Genomic DNA, 18,676 nt, shown 5'->3' on the forward strand with positions numbered 1-18,676 from the left:
CACAACAACGAAAATTACAAATTTAAAACCAAACCCTCAGTAACACAGTATCAACCTCGCGCCCCATTAACGCACCTTCAAGTGTTAACAACCTCACCCAAACAACAACAATACAATCATCAACCTGTAACCCCAGACATCAATCCACAAATCGTTGGGTTTTGATCCCCAAACACCTAGATTATGACCACCTGCAAATTTGGATTAGTAGTCTTAACGATTTCTGACTTGCGCCACCATTTACAGCTTCCCCAAGCTTTGACAGAATCCAACCCAGCGTCAATACCTCATACCCAACACTCCACCACAGCCACCTAACATCATTCACTCATACCCACCTTAGTGAGGGTTCAAAACCACAACCAGGAGTGTTCAACATATTAGATATGACCGATTCTCTCTTTTGAGCTTGGCGACGCCATCTACAGCTCGTCAAGCTTCGACAGTTCAAATATCGAGTCTCAACAGAGTTTCGAAAGACAGTTTAAACCAATTTTAACAACTACATGATGAATAACAATAACCGAATAATGAACGAAAACTTTGAACAATACAATTATGTGTGAAATAGAAAAACTAATCTACTCACCTGTATAAAAAGCTCGACGAATTCCTCCTATTCCGAATCATCGCGCTCCACCCTCCAGCAAACGAGTTTCTAGCTCTGCCTCCATTTTTATTATTTTTTTATTCTCTAAAAACCCTATTCTCTAGAACAATGTGATTATATACTTAGGTTTGAAACCCAAGCCCAACACAGACTCGGGCCCAGAAATCAGGCCCGCGTATCCCAAACCCAATCTGATCCAATTTAAAAAAAAAATTAATTAATTAATAAATATGTATTTTAAATACGGGCGTTACAGCGGCGGGCTTGGCAAGTTATCATGGCATGGCAGGATGCGAAAGAACCTCACCTCTTTGAAGAGGGAAATGAGGAGGACAATGTTTAAACGGGAGTACAGGTAAGTGTTAGTTTCAGTAAGTGTCTGTTTATGTCCCAAGCAATCTATTTCTCGTTAACCCCATAATGGGTGGAACTCTTATAGAGTTGCGTCAGTTTTTCTTTTCTATATTAGTATGTTATAACCTTGTTTTGCAGATGTTCTGGAATTTCACGCGTTTCAATGGTATTTTCTTACCCTCTTTATTTAAAATACTTTGACGACAAAGCATGCTTTTTGTTTGGGGGGGGGCATAGAAACACGTGTAATTAAGACATTTGTTAGGATATAGATATGTATAATATGCACTTGTTTTCTAGCTAAAAAATTTAAAAAATTTAAAAATATAAATAAAAAGTATGATATACACTTCGGAACATTGGTATTGTTTTCTTTCTCTAGGCTCTCCATAATCTAGAAGTCTCACGTAGCTTTTGCATTAGAATAGTTTTTAGAAACTTAGGCTAATATGTAGGTAATAATCCTTGCATCTATCTATAAATATGTTACATGAGTATCTATGATTGTTTTGCGATAAGTTTTCAAATCTAGGCTAGAGTACTTATTCTACAAATCCTGTGAGAATATAGCTTAAAGCCTTATATGAGTGACACATTTGAGAAATGACACAAGGGAGAAATAAAATCCAGACAGAGAAATCACATGTCCACTTGCTAGATCACTATACCATATCCTAAGCGAGAATTTAGGCCCTCTTTGGATCGATATAGCTAGAAATTCCAACCTATGAATTATTTTCCGCTAGTCGCCCCTCTGAGCCTTTCTTTAGCCTTTCATAAACCACAAATCCTTTACCCTATTAGAAAATAAAACAAAATAAAAAATCAACCTATCCAATTCTTTGAATAAGTTTGAGAATAGAGATGAAGAATAGAAAAGAGAATAACCTTAGAAATCAAGAATTCGTTGGTCGCTTCAGAAGAGAAAAGTAAGTTTCCATCCAAATAAAAGAAAAAAAAAAAAAAAAAAATAAAGAGTTAGAACTCCAAAAATAGAATCAAGGAGTGAAAAGCCAAAGAAAAAGAAAAAGAATATATGGCTAAGAATGGAAACAAAGTGTAGAAGCAAAAGTAAAGAATAAGGTTTTCTCTAGTTACATAATATGAAGACTCTATTATCTCAAACTTGTTCTTTTTGAATATCCATTTCCTTTCTTCTTAAAACCATATCATAATCCCCGCAACACCTAATAAAGACCTCTAGCTCAATTGGGAATAGGTTAGTGTGATAGTAAGTGGCAGATGTGTTTGATCGACTCTAGCTTCCTTGTGTGTCATTAAGTTTGTAAGGTAAAGTGTGCCCACTGCACATTGGAGTAGCAAAACTTGAGCAAAAAAATTAGATTGATTTTTGTCTTGACATTTATGTGAGGACCTACTTAAGGACGCTATTTCGAGTTTTCAGAAACGGACCTACTAGTTTATCTCATAGTATTACTCATTGCAAATATGTTTATTCGTAGATGATAGATTATAATGCATATATTAGCTTAGGTTTCGACTTGATTATTCTGTATTCATTGCTAGTGAGATGTATAGATAATTGAACATAGATAAGGAAACAATAGTTTTATTTCTGAGTCGTTGTAGTATAGATAAAGATTGTGAGTACCTTCACTGGAAAACTCTCACGAGGCTATAACTCGTCCACTAGGGAATTCCTAGTGGTTTAAAACTTTGTTGCATATGGTCAATGCAATCGCACTCGGCAAAACGAGATTAGTTAGAACTCCATTTTTGGTCACTTATGCTAATTTCTCATATTTGCTTGAGGACAAGCAAAATGCTGTTTGGGGTGGTTTGATAAGAGCCCAAAACTGTAGTTTTAAACCCCTTAATAATATTACTTTTAGACCAATTATGCGAGTAATAAATAAGAGTTAATGCTAATTACGTGCTTTTATATATTTCAGGCATGGAACTCAATTATGTGCAGAAATATGCCACTTTGGTGATATAAAATAGCAAAGGGTTGGTTGCTAAGAAGTTCTGTGATAAAGGCCAAGATTCAAGGAGACAAAGCCTTTATGAAGCCCGATCAAAAGCTGAAAAGTCAACACAGGCAGAAATAGTGCACAAGTCAGCAGAACTTCCGAAGACCATATCTTTGGACTCAGGCCTCGGATTTGACCCAATCAGAGGAGCAGAAGTGGATGAAAATCTACTGAAGTCAAAGGCAGCTGAAATGGGCTCTGTGGACTGAAGAAATTGGGATTTGGGCTCGATTTTCCGGCCCAAAATATGAGACCTCAGTCCATGTATGAAATTGTGGATCTGGTCTCCTCCTTTACATAAAACAAGACTTAGCTCTTAAGAAAGGGATAGTTAGAGAATCTAGAATAGTGAGTAGCCATTAAAATAGCTTGTAGATCTAGTTTTGAATTGAATTAGTTAAATTAATTAGTTTCATACATTGTTTTAGATTAATTCTTTGAATCATAGTTCTTTATTGATTAGATAAATAAAATAGTTATTTCTTGTTCATTTCGATTCTATCATTTAAAATTGTTAGATCTAATTTCAGTGGTTGTTATTCAATTCTTAGTTATTAATTTAGAATTTAATTATTGTTTAGTTAAATTTAATAAAGTTATAATCTTTATATTACGTCTAATTTTAATTCACATCGTAGTATAATTCCCACCATTGCTCTCATTAGACTTTGAATAGATTAGTCAATCTAGAAAACTTGAATGCTAAAGAACTAAGAGTGGAACGAACTTTTTACTTCACTCTATTTCGATAGAATTGAGAGTATAGAAATCTTTGATAGCAACGCATAATTAAGTTTAGTTTCACTTATGTTTTGAGTTTCATCGTTCATTTCGTAGGTAAATTATTCAATTTTACGTTTATCAACCCTCCCTATGGAGGTGTGGCTGTAAGCACCGGATCCTAAGTCCACGTTTAACATAATTCGATCACGTTTTCCACTCTTGCATATTTTCTCGATTTTTGAGTTATGTTCCTCTATGGTGTGAATTATGTCCTTATTGCTTTTCGTTTTTCTTATAGTAAACATCATGCATAAAAATTAAAAAATTCTAAATCATAAAAATAGTAATTTAGGAAGTCTCGGGAATCTGACTTTAAAAGACCCACGTTTTAAAACAAAATTTCAAACTTCATTGCCAAAAATTTGTTTGGGGGTGGGGTGTTGGTTTTTCCATCCGGGATTGCTAAACTTCCCATTTTTGTTACTTATGTCGTTTAATCATAATTCGATTCTGGTTGACATTATCTATGAATTTAGATTTCATTCGTTCGCATAGCTTACGTCATACACGCACTTCGAAGCATTTTCCATCTACTTATATGTCACCCTAAGTTAGAATGGAGTGTTTTATGGATCATTGGATGGGAAATTCTCTCCTGATCGTTTCCATATCTCATTCACAAAAATCAGACCGGTAACGAAGTGGAAATTTTTGTTTAAGGTTATGCGACATATCGATTTTTTTTGAAAATCAAATTGGGCTTGGGTCCAATACCACACGCACGTGCACAACAAGCGCGTCCCCTTCCTCTAAAACCAAAACAGTCGCGAGTTTTGCTTCTCACTCCCGCCATTAAAGCTTTAACCCTAACCTTAAAAAATAAAAAAAGAAAACCTAAATACACCCACACCTAAAGTTCAAACCTACTCCAAATCTTCTCCACAACCTCTCCCACACCATTTCCATCCTTTTACACCACCAAAAATATAAAAAAATTCAAAAAATTCAAATTGCCACCGCCACCGCCACCACCGCGCCTCCTCCCATTCTTTTATGTAAGTTTGATTTTTAACTCCATTCCCCACCTTATTCAAACCCACAAATCCACCCAAAACTTCAGTGGCTCTAAGACAAAGAATTTTGCCGGAACAAGCTTTTACTGCCGCCCGCTTTACGCCGTTTTTTCGTGACGAGATGATTATGAGGAATTGGAATAGGTTGTGGTACTTTACAGATGATTTCTACCACTCCAATTTGGTCGAACAATTCTATAAGAAGAGAGAGTTGGATGGTTAGAAAATTTTCATGAAGGTGGCTGGGACTAGGAGAGAATTATCGAGAGAGAAGTTGGCTGAGATTTTAGGCATTACGCCTGAATGCCACCTCGAAGCCACCGTGTAGGAATCCCAATATACTGGAGTTCCTGCATTGATGAAAGACATTGTCATGGAGGGTCAATACAATCCGAATTCTTATTGTGCTCGACAAATATCATTCTCTAACCAACCAACCGGGTCAGAGCTCAGTGGATTGGTAAGAACATCATTGGGAAGGAGAAAGTGAGCGACATCAGTTTGACATGTCTGCACGTTCCCTAGATATTGCAAGAGAAGAGGTATGAATTTTGTATCCTCGAGTTTTTGATAAATATGATTAGAGGAGTTGGGAAGAGTATTACACCATTTCCCGCTTTAATTACGAAGATAATGTTATCTGGGGGGGTGAGGGTGAAACCAATAACTGAGCGGACTATGTTGAAATTGCATTCAAATGAAATTATTTATACTGAGTGTATCCAAAAGACTTGGATGTTGCTAGAGGATAGGGTGGTTGATTCGGATGAGGAAATGGAGGATATGACATGTTTGGATGAAGATGCTTTGGAGAGGTGTAAGTCTGATTTAGAACGCATGTCAGTGCTGGATACTGGAATGCGTTGCATTTATGGTATTTGTGAAGATGTACGGGATAGGCAGATTATAATTCGAAATAAACAAAAAAACTTTCAGACGAGTTTTGAAGTGCTCGCCAAGGGTCAGGCAGATCTCCATTATAACATGGAGACTCTCGTCCAGCGTCAGGATGCACATTATACAGAGATGAAGGCAGAGATGGAAGCACATCACCTGTTCCGAGTAGAGATTCTACGACGCATGCCACCCTTGGAGGGTTCTATTTCAGATGAGTCTGAGAGGCATGAGCGTAGTCGCCAAAGGAAGGATGGCTCGGGCCCTTCTTCCTCTTAGGCCCCATCTTCATCCTAGGCCCAATCTCCATCTCAGGGTCCATCTTCATCAAGTGCCTAGTTGTTTAGAAAAAGTTGTTGTTTCGATGTTATTTAGTTGTTTTTATTGTTTTTATTAGTTCGGATATAAAGTTTTTTGAATTCAGTAGCTAAAATTGTATTCGGTAGTTAATTGTATTTGAATTTGAATTTGAATTTGAATATAATTTGGTTCTTTTCAAATTGTGCTTTGTTTTTATTGTAATCCCACCTTCCAGAATTGTTTGGGGGTAGTATTATTTAGTATAGCATAATTTTTATATGATCCAAAATTTATTAGATAATTTTGCGATGATTGTTGGGAATGTTGCTGATATAGGCATGGCTATGAGTAGATATTGTGGTAGGATGAAATCTCAATGAGTTAGGCAGTTACTATCCTAAACTCAACCTAAAAAATATTGGGTTTGTTTTGGAATAAAGAATATAGGTTGTTTCCGTTTTCGGTTTTGGAAATATTTTGTTTTCGTCAATTGCCTTAAAACTTTTTAGCAACTTGCAGATTTGTTTTGGAAACTCACAACCTATATAAACTTCCTTCATTCTACCCTCACAACCCACACTACATCCTACTTTCACCTCTCACCTTTCACTCCCAAGTTTCCTTTTTTTTTCTTCTTCACTTTAGCACTTCAAGAAGACGGAGGGCCCTCAAGGTTGTTGAGCCACCGCTTTGCCCACCTGTAACTTGAGTTTTACCTGAGCATGACCTGCACCCATTCCAGGCAAAAAGTGAGCGCGCCCTACGCCTAAGTTCCTGGAACTCGAAATTCACCAAGGCGCATCCCGCGTCCATCCCAAGCAAAAAGTGAGCTCGCCCTGCGCCTAAGTGCCTGTCACTCAACTTAGACTAGAGCGCACCCCGCGCCCTGACATTCGTAGGCACGAAAATTCCAATTTTTTGTGGGTTATTCCAAGATCGTTCCAGCTGTTCTAGAGAGTAGTTTTGTGATGACATCACCTCGTATCATACCGGAACCGTCTTTTGAAGACTTGTTCTAAAGTGACGCTTATGGTGCTTGGTTTCGCAAGGTTATAATACACATAGGCTGGGAACCGCTAATGGTAAGACCTGATGAACTTTATTCTCCCGCACTTACATCTTATTTTTATGATAATTGTAAGTTCTTAGATAGACCAGATGGAGAACAAGTGTTTTCCATCACCATCGGGGACGAACCGATGGAAATTTCCAGGTTCTTGCTAGCCTTTGTTCTTGGACATGCTATGCCCGCTGAAATACAAGACTCATGGGCCTATTTGGTAGATAATATGTAAATGTATAACTATGAGGATTTGCATGAGCATTACGGGGCAGGAATCTTTAGGATTGAGGACCAAGGGGATTATAACGTCACCCTTGGTAGCCTGTTTATGAACGTGGGCACTGTTATGTTTTGGATCATCCTAAACATTAGAGGAGAATGGCGTTATTCTTTTGTGAATGACAAAACTTGTGATATTTTCCTTGCTTTAGCTGGAGGACGTACACTCTATGATATTCCCTAGACCCTAATGTCAAGTTTAGTCCGAGCCCATAGCAAGAGGCATAAGTACCTTCTTATGCTAGTTTTAATTTGTCGTATTATGTTATATTTTTTCCCTATTTTTTGTGCCCGCTTCACGGATTGGGTTGGGGTCGACATTGTGAGACCCACCAATTGTATTATTCGATCGTTCTGTGCAATGACTTGGCAAAGGTGGAGGATACAACCTCATCAGGTTGCACCTTACACCCCATCCGACCAAGTGGCGCTTAACAGGTTAGCTATAGTAGATGATAAGTGGTGTGAAGCCTATCAAATCATCATGGCATGACAGGATGCGAAAGAACCGCATTTCTTTATTAAGGATGAGGAGGATGACGCTTAAATGAGAGTTAAGGTAATGTTCGATATCCACATCGTAATGTTCGATATTCTCTCCTTCATCAGGTATCTTGCATTCCTCTTCTCTGATAGTGATGCTACGAGTGGTAGCGCCACCTTTTGTCTTCTTAGTTCCTGCCATCACATCGTTAAGAGAGTTTAAACTAAATTGGTCGACTGAACGAATGTTACTTGCTAACACTCCCCACAGACGGCGCCAAAAGATGTGGAGGAATTTCTGAGTATCATATGATCCTCCTTTGTGTCGTGTGATGATGAACTTTGGGATTAATTATGGAAAAGGGATGAGATGATTGAATGATCAGGGTTGAACCGCCTTGCGGCTGCCTACGTATCTTCCTATTTGTTTAGAAGAATCAAACTCAATTGTACGTAGTTCCTAAGAGCGAATTCCTACTGCTTATATAGGAGGAGCCTTAGGAGTCCTAGGGTTAGGGTTAACCTCACCGCTTGTGAGTTTCCTTCCCTCTTTGGACTCTGTTTTCCTATTAGGAATCCTCAGTTCTTGGAAGTTTGAATCTGGACCATATCTTCTCAGAGGTAAGTTTCCTTTTAGGTCATAATAACTCGTCATGTATGGGAAGATTAGGCCCAAAAGGTAACTCTTAGAGATATGTCATTTTGATTCCTTCCTTATCATCAAAGACTGTCCTCCTCAGTTTCCTTCTGTTTAGGAACTATCTATATTAGTTCCTATCGACTTGGAAAACTGTTATGTACGTCCAGAGGATGGTTCGTCACGTGATTAGCACATGATTATGAAACACTCGTGATAAACACGAGATTACTTATTCCCAGAACTTATCCGATGGTTCTCGTCTCATTTTGGGTAACTATAGTTCCAGGTCATTTCCCGTCCACGTGTCATTTACTTATTGACGGGAAATCCCCCTTACAAGAACGATTGTCGACCACCAAATCCGCTGGTCTGCTATATTCACCCCAGCCAACAAGCACAAATCCTCGGCACTAAATATAATAAAAAAGTACTCCAAAGACTCAAACCGTGGAATGCCCCCCTCTATTTGCTAGATTCCATTTAGCTTTCTCGGGTCCTCCCTTTCTATTCCTCGGTAAGCTAATCGATTCGTACTATCGGCACTAACCGGCAAGCAAGCGACTTTATTGAATTGAAGTGATTAGGTCTCAAAGAGGGAAGTAGTCCGAGTAGTATAGTTTTAATTGCTTGTGATTGTAGTTTGACTAGGTAGTTTTTCTTGGGGGTAAATCTCTGTTTCTTGTTTTGTGTTTTAGTAGTTTGAATGTCGCTGTACTTTATATGCTTGATATAATTTTGATTATAAATGAAAACCCTATGTTGCAGGCGACACCCAAGGATTTTAAGAAGGCAAAGGAGAAGGTGATATATTATAAGAAAGAAAGGGTGCCTAAAGGACTCTATATGTAACATCGATGCTCTAGACCTTGAGCTCGTAGGCATGTTTTATCTGTGTTTTCCTATAACTTCTGTCGCCTATAACTTACATGTTTATTAGTAAATTACATTCATGAAGCTAACATAATGATTACTATATGCTGTTGTGATTCAGTACTAACCGAAAAAGAAAGAAACTTATGTTTTGTGGTACTTTAATCGTCCCTTACATATTGCTTTGTGGCATAATTGTGTAAACCTAGGTTTCAGCTAATGTTTGTGAATTACTGATTGAAGGATTTGAACATTATTGAAACAAAAACTTTCAATGATCCAGAATAGGGTACTGAGACTAATAGAAATCAGAGGGCACATGCCCTCTGTTCTAATACAATCGAAGCCACAGCGCCTACCAAGATTCCATGAGACTGACTCTAAGTTTCGCGACCGCTTGTTTGTACATATTTTTGTTATTTGTTTCTATTTTCCTGTTCACGTATATAGTAAGGATTGACATCAATCTTAGGTACTTGTAACATCTATATAAACCATTGTATGAGACCTATAACTCAATCAAGTAAAATATTCTCTCAAATCTATCTCTTTATCTAATTTATCATGGTATCAGCCTAATTTCGATCCAAACCCTAACCCTTGCCGCTCTAAGTTTCCACCTCCTCTCAATTCTTAATGGTCGACGCCTCAAACATCACTAATGACTCTCTTCCAGGATCCGATGATCTTTTCTTTGTACACCACTCAGATAGCCCCAAGGCTATTCTCGTATCTCCTCTGTTATCCGGTGACAATTATCCAACTTAGTTATGGTCTATCTCTAGGGCCCTTCGAGCGAAAAATAAGTTTGGTTTTGTCGATGGCTCCGTCACACCTCCCACTACTCCCAAAGAGAAAGCCAAGTGGTCGCAATGTGATGATCTCGTTTCTTCATGGATTCTTAATTTTGTTACTCCAAATATCCGTGGAAGCATCTTCTATGCTGGTAGGAAATTAATCGGCCAAAATAAACAGGATAATTAAATCCTATTTTATTTATACTAATACTCGCAAGCGCACGAGGTCTATCGTAATAGGTGCGCAAGAACGAGGTCGATCCCACAGGGATTGCTATTTAGGAACAATTGAATATTAAAATACTACTTAACCTAATCCGAACTATATTGGTTTATGAAGTTTTGATTAACTAATAACTAGTCCTATTTAACTTAATTATGAAAACTATAGAACTTATATTAAATTATCAATGGAGAGACTACTAAGGCATTCGAATCCACCCTAGACCGTTGTAAGTATCCTAATTCAATTAATTCAAAGTTCTCTTTTAATTACGAGTAGCACGAGGGAAAGGAATCCCTAGCTTTCTCGAAGATGTGAACGTTGAGCTCTTATATAAATCTATATATTGGTTTGATCGAATTTCAACAAACGAGAATATAAACTCCTAGCAAAAATCGTCTTCTTACAAGATGACTTCTCACAAGTTTACGTAAAGCGATAAAACGATGCTTTGATAAGAACGGAATATGTATCTAACGATTAACTAGTCAAGTCATGCAAGATATAATTAATGAAAGTATACCACTAATATCAATAATAAAACGATCATCGAATCTTTTACGCCCGAGAACAATGAATCAACTAAACAAGATAAACCTCACGCAAGTCTAGGGCTTTATCTAAGCCCTAGCTTATAGTTTAGCTACACATAATAACTGGAACCATAAAACGTAAGAAATAAAACTCCTTAGCAAAACCATAGCCTGCTGTGAAGTCCTCTCTCTCTCTCTCTCCGTTTTGGAGAGTTCCAATGACATGATAACTTCGAACTCCCGCAGTAGCTCTGCTTCCCGCTTTTGTTCTCGCTTTTCCCCCCCCAGCGACCTTCCTTTCTTGTTGTGTTTTCCTGCTACCGGCTTTTCTATTCTCTCCTTTCTGTTCTCCCTCTCTTCCACGAGAGCCCGCGCCTTTTGTCTTTTTTTTTCCAACCAAGAGCCGCTTCTTTCTACTTCTTTGTGAGTTTTTCTCCGCCCAAGCCCCCACCCCAATTGCTCGCTCCTTTCCTTCTTTATGCAAGAAAAATCGATAGAAAGAAACTAAAGATCTTTCCTATTAGGTGGTAGCGATTTGGGCTTTTAATATCTTGGTTTGAATTTGTAAAGGCGGATTTTTCGGATTTTCCGTTTGTTTTGCGATGGAGAAGGAAGTTAAGGATTGCTACGGTGCTTCTCGGGTGGACATGATAAATGGTCTAGCCATTAGTTAGTTGTGTGGGCTTTGATGTTTTGGTTATGGGCTGGTCTAATTAGATGAACATGGGTGCACATGGTCCGGTCTTCAAAGACATGGGCTTAAACTCAACTCTCACCGGGTTGCCCACTTAAGTTCATGAGCCATTTGCTTTTCATTCTTTTTTTATTTCGCCCATCCAAATAATTGCCCAATTCTCCGATGCTCTTTTTCGGTACCAACTAAAATCACGCATTGATATCTCGATTCTTTCCAATATCGACCTTATTAATCAAGTTACTGTAATTCCTGCAAAATCACCAAAAATACGCTAACTTAATCAACCGAATAAATTAAACGAACTAACTAATATAAAATTGAGCGTGAATAATGTAATATTTATGTGCTTATCAAATACCCCCAAACTTACATTTTGCTAGTCCTCAAGCAAAACTACATCTAAACTAATAACAAAAATTAAAAATCCTAACTCATTTTCGTAGGAATCACGATTACACTTAGCATGTGCAACAAGCCTTTTAGACCCCTAAGTTTACCCTAGTGGACGAGTTTAGTCTCGTGAGAGTTTTCAGAGAAGATACTCACAAACTTCGTCTATACTATAATGACTAAGAAATAACAGTAATGTTTCCTTAATTTATCTCGGATATTCATATTTCTCACTAGCAAGGCATAAATAATACTCATTTTAAAACTTAAGTTAACATATCGTAATAATCAAATCATCTACAAATAAACATACATGCAATGAACAAAACTATGAAATGCGATGGCAGGTCCGGTAAAAAACTTGAATAAGTCCCCTAAGTAGGTCCTCACAAATATGTCAAGACAAAAATACTCTCGATTTTTCCGCTTTCGAGTTTTAAGCTCACTCCGGTGTCGCGGTGAGCACACTTTTCCTCTCAATCTCAATGACATCCAAAAGAGCCGAGGTCGATCAAACACATCTGCCACTTACTATCACACCAACCTATTCCTAATTGAGCTAAAGGTCTTTATTAGGTGTTATGTATGGCTTAGGTGATAGTTTAAGAATAAATGGAATGGATAAACAAAATAGACAAGTCTGAGAAAATAAGGTCTTCAAATTCCGTAACTAGAGAAAGTCCTGTTCTTACTTTGCTTCTGCACTTTGTTTCCATCCTTAGCCCTTTTGTTTTGGCTTTTTGACTCCTTTGATTCTATTTTTGGAGTTCTAACTTTTTTATTTTATTTCTATTCATTTTTTTTTCTTTGGATGGAAACTTTCTTTTCTTTATTTTTCTTTTGAAGCAACTAACAAATTCTTGATTTTCTACAGGTCTTTCTCATTTCTTTTCTTCATTTCATCCTATTTCTCAAACTTATCAAATGGGTAGGCTATTTTTATTTATTTTTTATTTTATTTTTTTCTTTTATATAGGGTAAGGAATTTGCGGTTTATGAAAAGGCTAATAAAAGGCTCAGTGGGGCGACTAGCGGAAAAAATATTCTTTAGGTTTGAATTTCTGGCTATATCGATCCAAAGATAGCCTAAATTCTCTTTTAGGATATGGTATGGTGATCAAGCAAGTGGGCGTGTGTTTTTCTCTTTCGAATTAACTTCTCCCTTGTGTCATCACTCAGATATCAACTCATATGAGGCTTTTAGGCTAGATTCTCACGGATATGTAAAATTAAGCACTCTAACTTAGGTCTCAGAAAAGTACTGCCAAATACAAATATAACGTTCATGCAAGACATTAATGAAAAGATGCAGAAACTATTACCTATATCTTAACCTAAGTTTCTTAATAACTACTCTTAATTCTAATGCTAATCGAGATTTCTAGACTATAATCATCATAGAAAAGGAAACGATACCACTACCCCTAAGTGTATAGTATACATAAGTTTTATTTTTTTGCTAAACAAAACATTTTGTTCCCACCCCAAACTTAGTTTAGACATTGTCTTCAATGTTGACAGATATGCTTAATTCCAAAATTAATAACATAGACAAGTAAAAGAATAAGGAAAGAAGTTACCAATAGCTCCATGAGCGAAAAATAAAACTTCGAGTCACCTGTAGAAATTAGTACCTCACTAAAGATATAAAATCGATAAAATAGAAAAGGAACCAATTTACTATGACGACTAACTGTGGCACATATCTCATTCCATAGAGTTACGTCTCCAAAACACGGAGAAAAGGTGCTAAAGTGGAATGCATGAGATATCGCGAAAGGTACACATGACTCAAAAAATAAAAACATGCATATATAATAAGCAAATGCGAACAATAAAATGGAAAATAAATTCCCAACTATTATGGCCATATTCATTGCTCCATCCCGTTCACCCGAACTCTTTTTGGTTGTCTTCGCTTAGTTCAATTGGGGTTCGACGACCCGGTCCTCTAAAACTGGAAAATTTCGTGTCCACGGAGGTCGAGGGTAGGTCGCTGCCCTCCACATGGTAGTAGCGCTTCGGAGTTTTTGGATTTTATGTTTTGGAAGCGGGCGACTTTTTTTTTTTTTTTTTTTTTTTTTAATGCAATTTCCGGAAATACTAAAACATGGGTTGCCTCCCACAAGCGCTTCTGATTAACGTCTCTAGCAGGCGAATGCTTCACCAAACCGATCATTGCTATGTGGGCTTATCAACAAGCGGATACTCAATCGGTCATGATAAATAGGATCAAGCAGACTTACTTCTTCCACATCCTGCCCGGCCAAACCGTCAAGGTATGGTTTCAAACGTTGACCATTTACCTTAAACACATGACCATCCGTAGGATCTTCTATCTCAACAGCACCATGAGGAAAAACAGTTTTAACAATGAAAGGACCAGTCCACCTAGAACGTAACTTACCCGGAAAAAGGCGCAAACGAGAATTATATAGCAATACTTTTTTATTAGGTTCAAAAGACTTTCGAAGAATAGATTTATCATGAAAAATCTTAGTCCGCTCTTTGTAAATCTTGGCATTCTCGTATGCCTCATTCCTTAACTCAGCTAACTCATTCAACTGAAGTTTACGTTGTGAACCACCTTACTTTACGATATCGAAGTTAAGCGTTTTAATGGTCCAAAAAGCACGATGTTCCAATTCTGAGTGCAAATGACATGCCTTTCCAAACACAAGCCTATAAGGGGACATACCAATAGGAGTCTTATAAGCAGTTCTATAAGCCCAAAGAGAATCATTAAGACGTTGAGACCAATCCTTACGGTCGGGTCGTACAGTCTTTTCTAAAATCCGCTTAATCTCCCTATTAGATACTTCTACTTGGCCACTAGTTTGAGGATGATATGGGGTAGCAAGCTTATGAGTAATAGAGTACTTTTTCATTAAAGATTCAAATGCTCGGTGTGTAAAATGAGTACCATTATCACTTATAATTGCACGAGGCGTACCAAAACGAGAAAATATATTATATTTTAAAAAGTTAACTACGACTTTATGATCATTCGTTTTACATGGCACCGCCTCAACCCACTTAGAAACATAGTCTACGGCAACAAGGATATAAAGATAACCAAAGGAAGGAAGGAAAGGACCCATGAAGTCTATACCCCATACATCAAAAAGCTCCACAACTAAAATAGGGGAAAGAGGCATCATGTTCCTATGGGAAATATTACCCATTCCTGTACGCTGGCATCTATCACAATTCAAACAAAACTCATGTGCATCCCTAAATAGAGTAGGCCAATAAAAACCACACTGCAAAACCTTCGCAGCCGTCTTTTTAGGACCAAAGTGACCACCACATGCATGGTCATGGCAAAAAGAGAATACTATGAGACTCACTCTCAGAGACACATCTCCTAACAATCTGGTCAAGGGCATGACTTAAACAAGTATGGATCATCCAGAAAAAATTCCTAACCTCAGCAAGAAACTTAGATTTATCCTGTTGTCTCCAATGAGAGGGAAACCTGTTTTCGTTACAAGATAATTAACAATATCCGCGATACTAAAGGCGATTGTGATATAACAAAAAGTTGCTCATCGGGGAAAAGATTCATTTCTGGGCAAAATATCGTAGAAGATTCTACTATAAGTCTAGACAAACAAGTGGTCGACCACCACATTCTCGATACCCTTCTTATCCCTAATCTCTATATCAAACTCTTGCAACAAGAGTACCCAGCGAATCAAACGCGCTTTAGCGTCCTTCTTAGTAAGGAGATATTTCAAAGCCGAATGATCAGTAAACACGACAACCTTAGACCCTATGAGGTAAGACCTAAATTTGTCTAAAGCAAACACAATGACTAACAACTCTTTCTCGGTTGTAGTGTAGTTCATCACGTGCATCATTAAGTGTTCGACTAGCATAATAAATAACATGGGGCAACTTGTCAAACCGTTGACCTAAAACAGCCCCAACTGCATAGTCAGACGCATCACACATTAACTCAAAAGGCTCACTCCAATCAGGTGGTTGTATGATGAGAGCGGTAGTCAATAAATGCTTAAGCTTCTCAAAAGCTTTCAAACAATCATTATCAAAGACAAAAGCGGCGTCCTTACCAAGTAAATTGCATAAGGGGACGAAATCTTGCTAAAGTCTTTAATGAAACGCGCCTATAAAACCGGCATGACCTAAGAATGACCTAATATCTTTCACGGTCTTAGGTGGTGGAAGGCCGAAATGACATCAACCTTGGCCTTATCGACCTCAATTCCTTTACTAGAAACAATATGACCAAGAACAATACCTGTTGAACCATAAAATGACACTTCTCCCAATTCAACACAAGATTCTTCTCCTTGCACCTAATTAACACTAATTCTAAACGGTGCAAACCCCTCATCAAAAGAATCCCCAAACACCGAGAAGTCATCCATAAACACCTCAAGAAACCTTTCTACCATATCGAAAAAAATACTAAGCATGCATCATTTGGAAGGTACCAGGTGCATTACATAATCCAAAAGGCATCTGACGATAGGCAAAAGTTCCAAAAGGACAAGTAAAAGTAGTCTTTTCTTGATCCTCACCGGGGATAATACATATTTGGTAATAACCGAATAACCATCAAGAAAACAATAATATTTATGATCGGCTAACCTCTCGAGCATCCGGTCAATAAGCGGAAGAGGAAAGTGATCTTTCCTAGTGGCCAAATTCAACTTACGACGATAGTCAATGCAAAAACGCCATCCGGTAGTCATGCGGGTGGGCACTAACTTCGCCCTTCGTGATTCTTAACTACCGTAAGCCCGGACTTTTTAGGGACAACACGAGCGGGACTCACCCATTTACTATCGGAAATGGGATAAATGATACCAAGATCTAACAACTTGAGAACCTCGGCTCTCACTACCTCTTTCATGTTAGGATTAAGCCGTCTTTGAAACTCACGGGTTGGTTTAGCATCCCTCTCAAGATGAATATGATGCATACAATCGGTTGGGCTTATACCATTAATATCGGCAATATTCCACCCTAAAGCTGCTTTCTATGCTCTTTAAGAACCTTAATCAATTTACCTTCTTGTTCATTATCAGATTAGAAGCAATAATAACCGCAAAGAATCATCGAGGTCCCAGAAAAACATACTTAAGAGTATCGGGTAATGGTTTCAACTCTAGCTTAGGAGGACTCTCTATAGAAGAGGATGGGGTAGACTTCGGATGGAGTCGGGTGCTATATTGTGGCTCTCCCATGATCGGTTTCTAAAATTGGGGTTGCATCCGAACGCATTAACTTCACAAATTACATCATCCACATCACAACCACTACCGAATTAGTTAAACAAGACTCAAGAGGGTCATTAGAATAACTCTCCAAGAAAGTCTCGTGAACTATACTATCAATAAGATTAACGTCCCAAAAATCATCGAGGTTCGGGGAGGTTCTTGACCCACATTAAATACATTAAGTTCTGTAGTCATATTACCAAAAGAAAGTTTTAACACTCCATTACTGACGAGTTAATGATAGCATTAGAAGTGGCTAAAAAGGGACGACCTAAAATGACCGGAATATGGTGTTTAGGATCTTGAACAGGTTGTGTATCCAGAACAACAAAGTCAACAGGGAAATAAAATTTATCAACCTGAATCAAAACATCCTCAACAACACCACGTGGAATCCTAATAGACCTATCTGCCAATTGAAGAGTAATTGATGTAGGTTTCAACTTACCAAGACCCAGCTGTAAATAAACTGAATAAGGCAACAAATTAACGCTAGCTCCTAAATCAAGTAATGCTTTCTCAATCATATGATCACCAATAACACAAGAAATAGTAGGGCATCCTGGATCTCGAAACTTAGGCGGAGTTTGGTTTTGGATAATAGAACTCACTTGCTCAGTTAGGAAAGCTTTCTTGTGCACATTCAACTTACGTTTTTGTGTACACAAATCTTTAAGAAACTTGGCGTAGGAAGGAACTTGTTTTATAGCATCAAGTAACGGAATATTTATTTGAACTTGTTTAAACATTTCCATTATTTCATTAAGATTAGAACCTTTCTTAGCCGGAATCAAACGTTGGGGAAAAGGAGCTTTAGGTATATAAGATGGCACAGGGTTAGTCTCCACAGCAGTAGAAGGTTCTACACCCTTCTTAGAAGTATTATGACTATTAGATTCACTCACCTCACCTTCCTCCTTCTCACACTCTATAGGATCAGATCTGACCTCAGCGTCCTTAGACATCTCAACCCTATTATCAACACGTTTTCCACTCCTAAGAACAGTGATAGCCTTGGCTTGCTCCTGGTGAGCCTGGTTTAAGTTAGAACTTATTTCCAACTGACTCCTCGGATTAGCTACTGGTTGACTAGGAAACCTACCCTTGTCTCTCTCATTCAAAGTATTAGCAATTTGACCTATGGTGATTTCAATCTTCCTAATGGCTTGAGCATTATCCTGAGTAGCCGTTTGACTGGCTTGCATAAACTGTTGCGTTGTGTCCTGGAATTTCATGGTGTTTTGTGTTAATTGAGCAATGGCCTCTTCTATAGGTGAAAGTTTAGGTGGTTGAGGTGCATACTGTGGTAATCTTGGGTTTTGAGTTAACCACGGGGCCTCCCTGATGTATACCTTTAGACCAAGACAAATTGGGATGGTTACGCCATCCAGGGTTATACGATGTTAGAAAAAGGATTATTGCCTGGCTTTTGGTATGAATTAAAAGCATTGACTTGTGCATTTACACGGGGCAATTATCTATAACGTGATCAAGACTTTCACAC

At 38.0% G+C, this 18,676-nt stretch overlaps 1 protein-coding gene across 1 annotated transcript; it reads right to left on the reverse strand.

Annotated features, from left to right (window-relative positions):
- Positions 1–17,384: 17,384 nt before the first annotated feature.
- LOC147509683 (uncharacterized) lies at positions 17,385–18,466 on the reverse strand. Its single transcript, XM_086597881.1, has one exon. The coding sequence runs from the start codon at positions 18,405–18,407 to the stop codon at positions 17,385–17,387; it is 1,023 nt and encodes a 340-aa protein (XP_086454007.1). The 5' UTR covers positions 18,408–18,466.
- Between the last annotated feature and the right edge of the window lie 210 nt (positions 18,467–18,676).

This window comes from Coptis chinensis, chromosome 3, assembly GCF_015680905.1.
Source record: "Coptis chinensis isolate HL-2020 chromosome 3, ASM1568090v1, whole genome shotgun sequence".
Lineage (NCBI taxonomy): Eukaryota > Viridiplantae > Streptophyta > Magnoliopsida > Ranunculales > Ranunculaceae > Coptis > Coptis chinensis.

What these genes read in the sequence shown, in the direction of transcription:
- LOC147509683 (XM_086597881.1), bottom strand. Translation starts at nt 18,407, where the DNA reads ATGAAATTCCAGGACACAACGCAACAGTTTATGCAAGCCAGTCAAACG.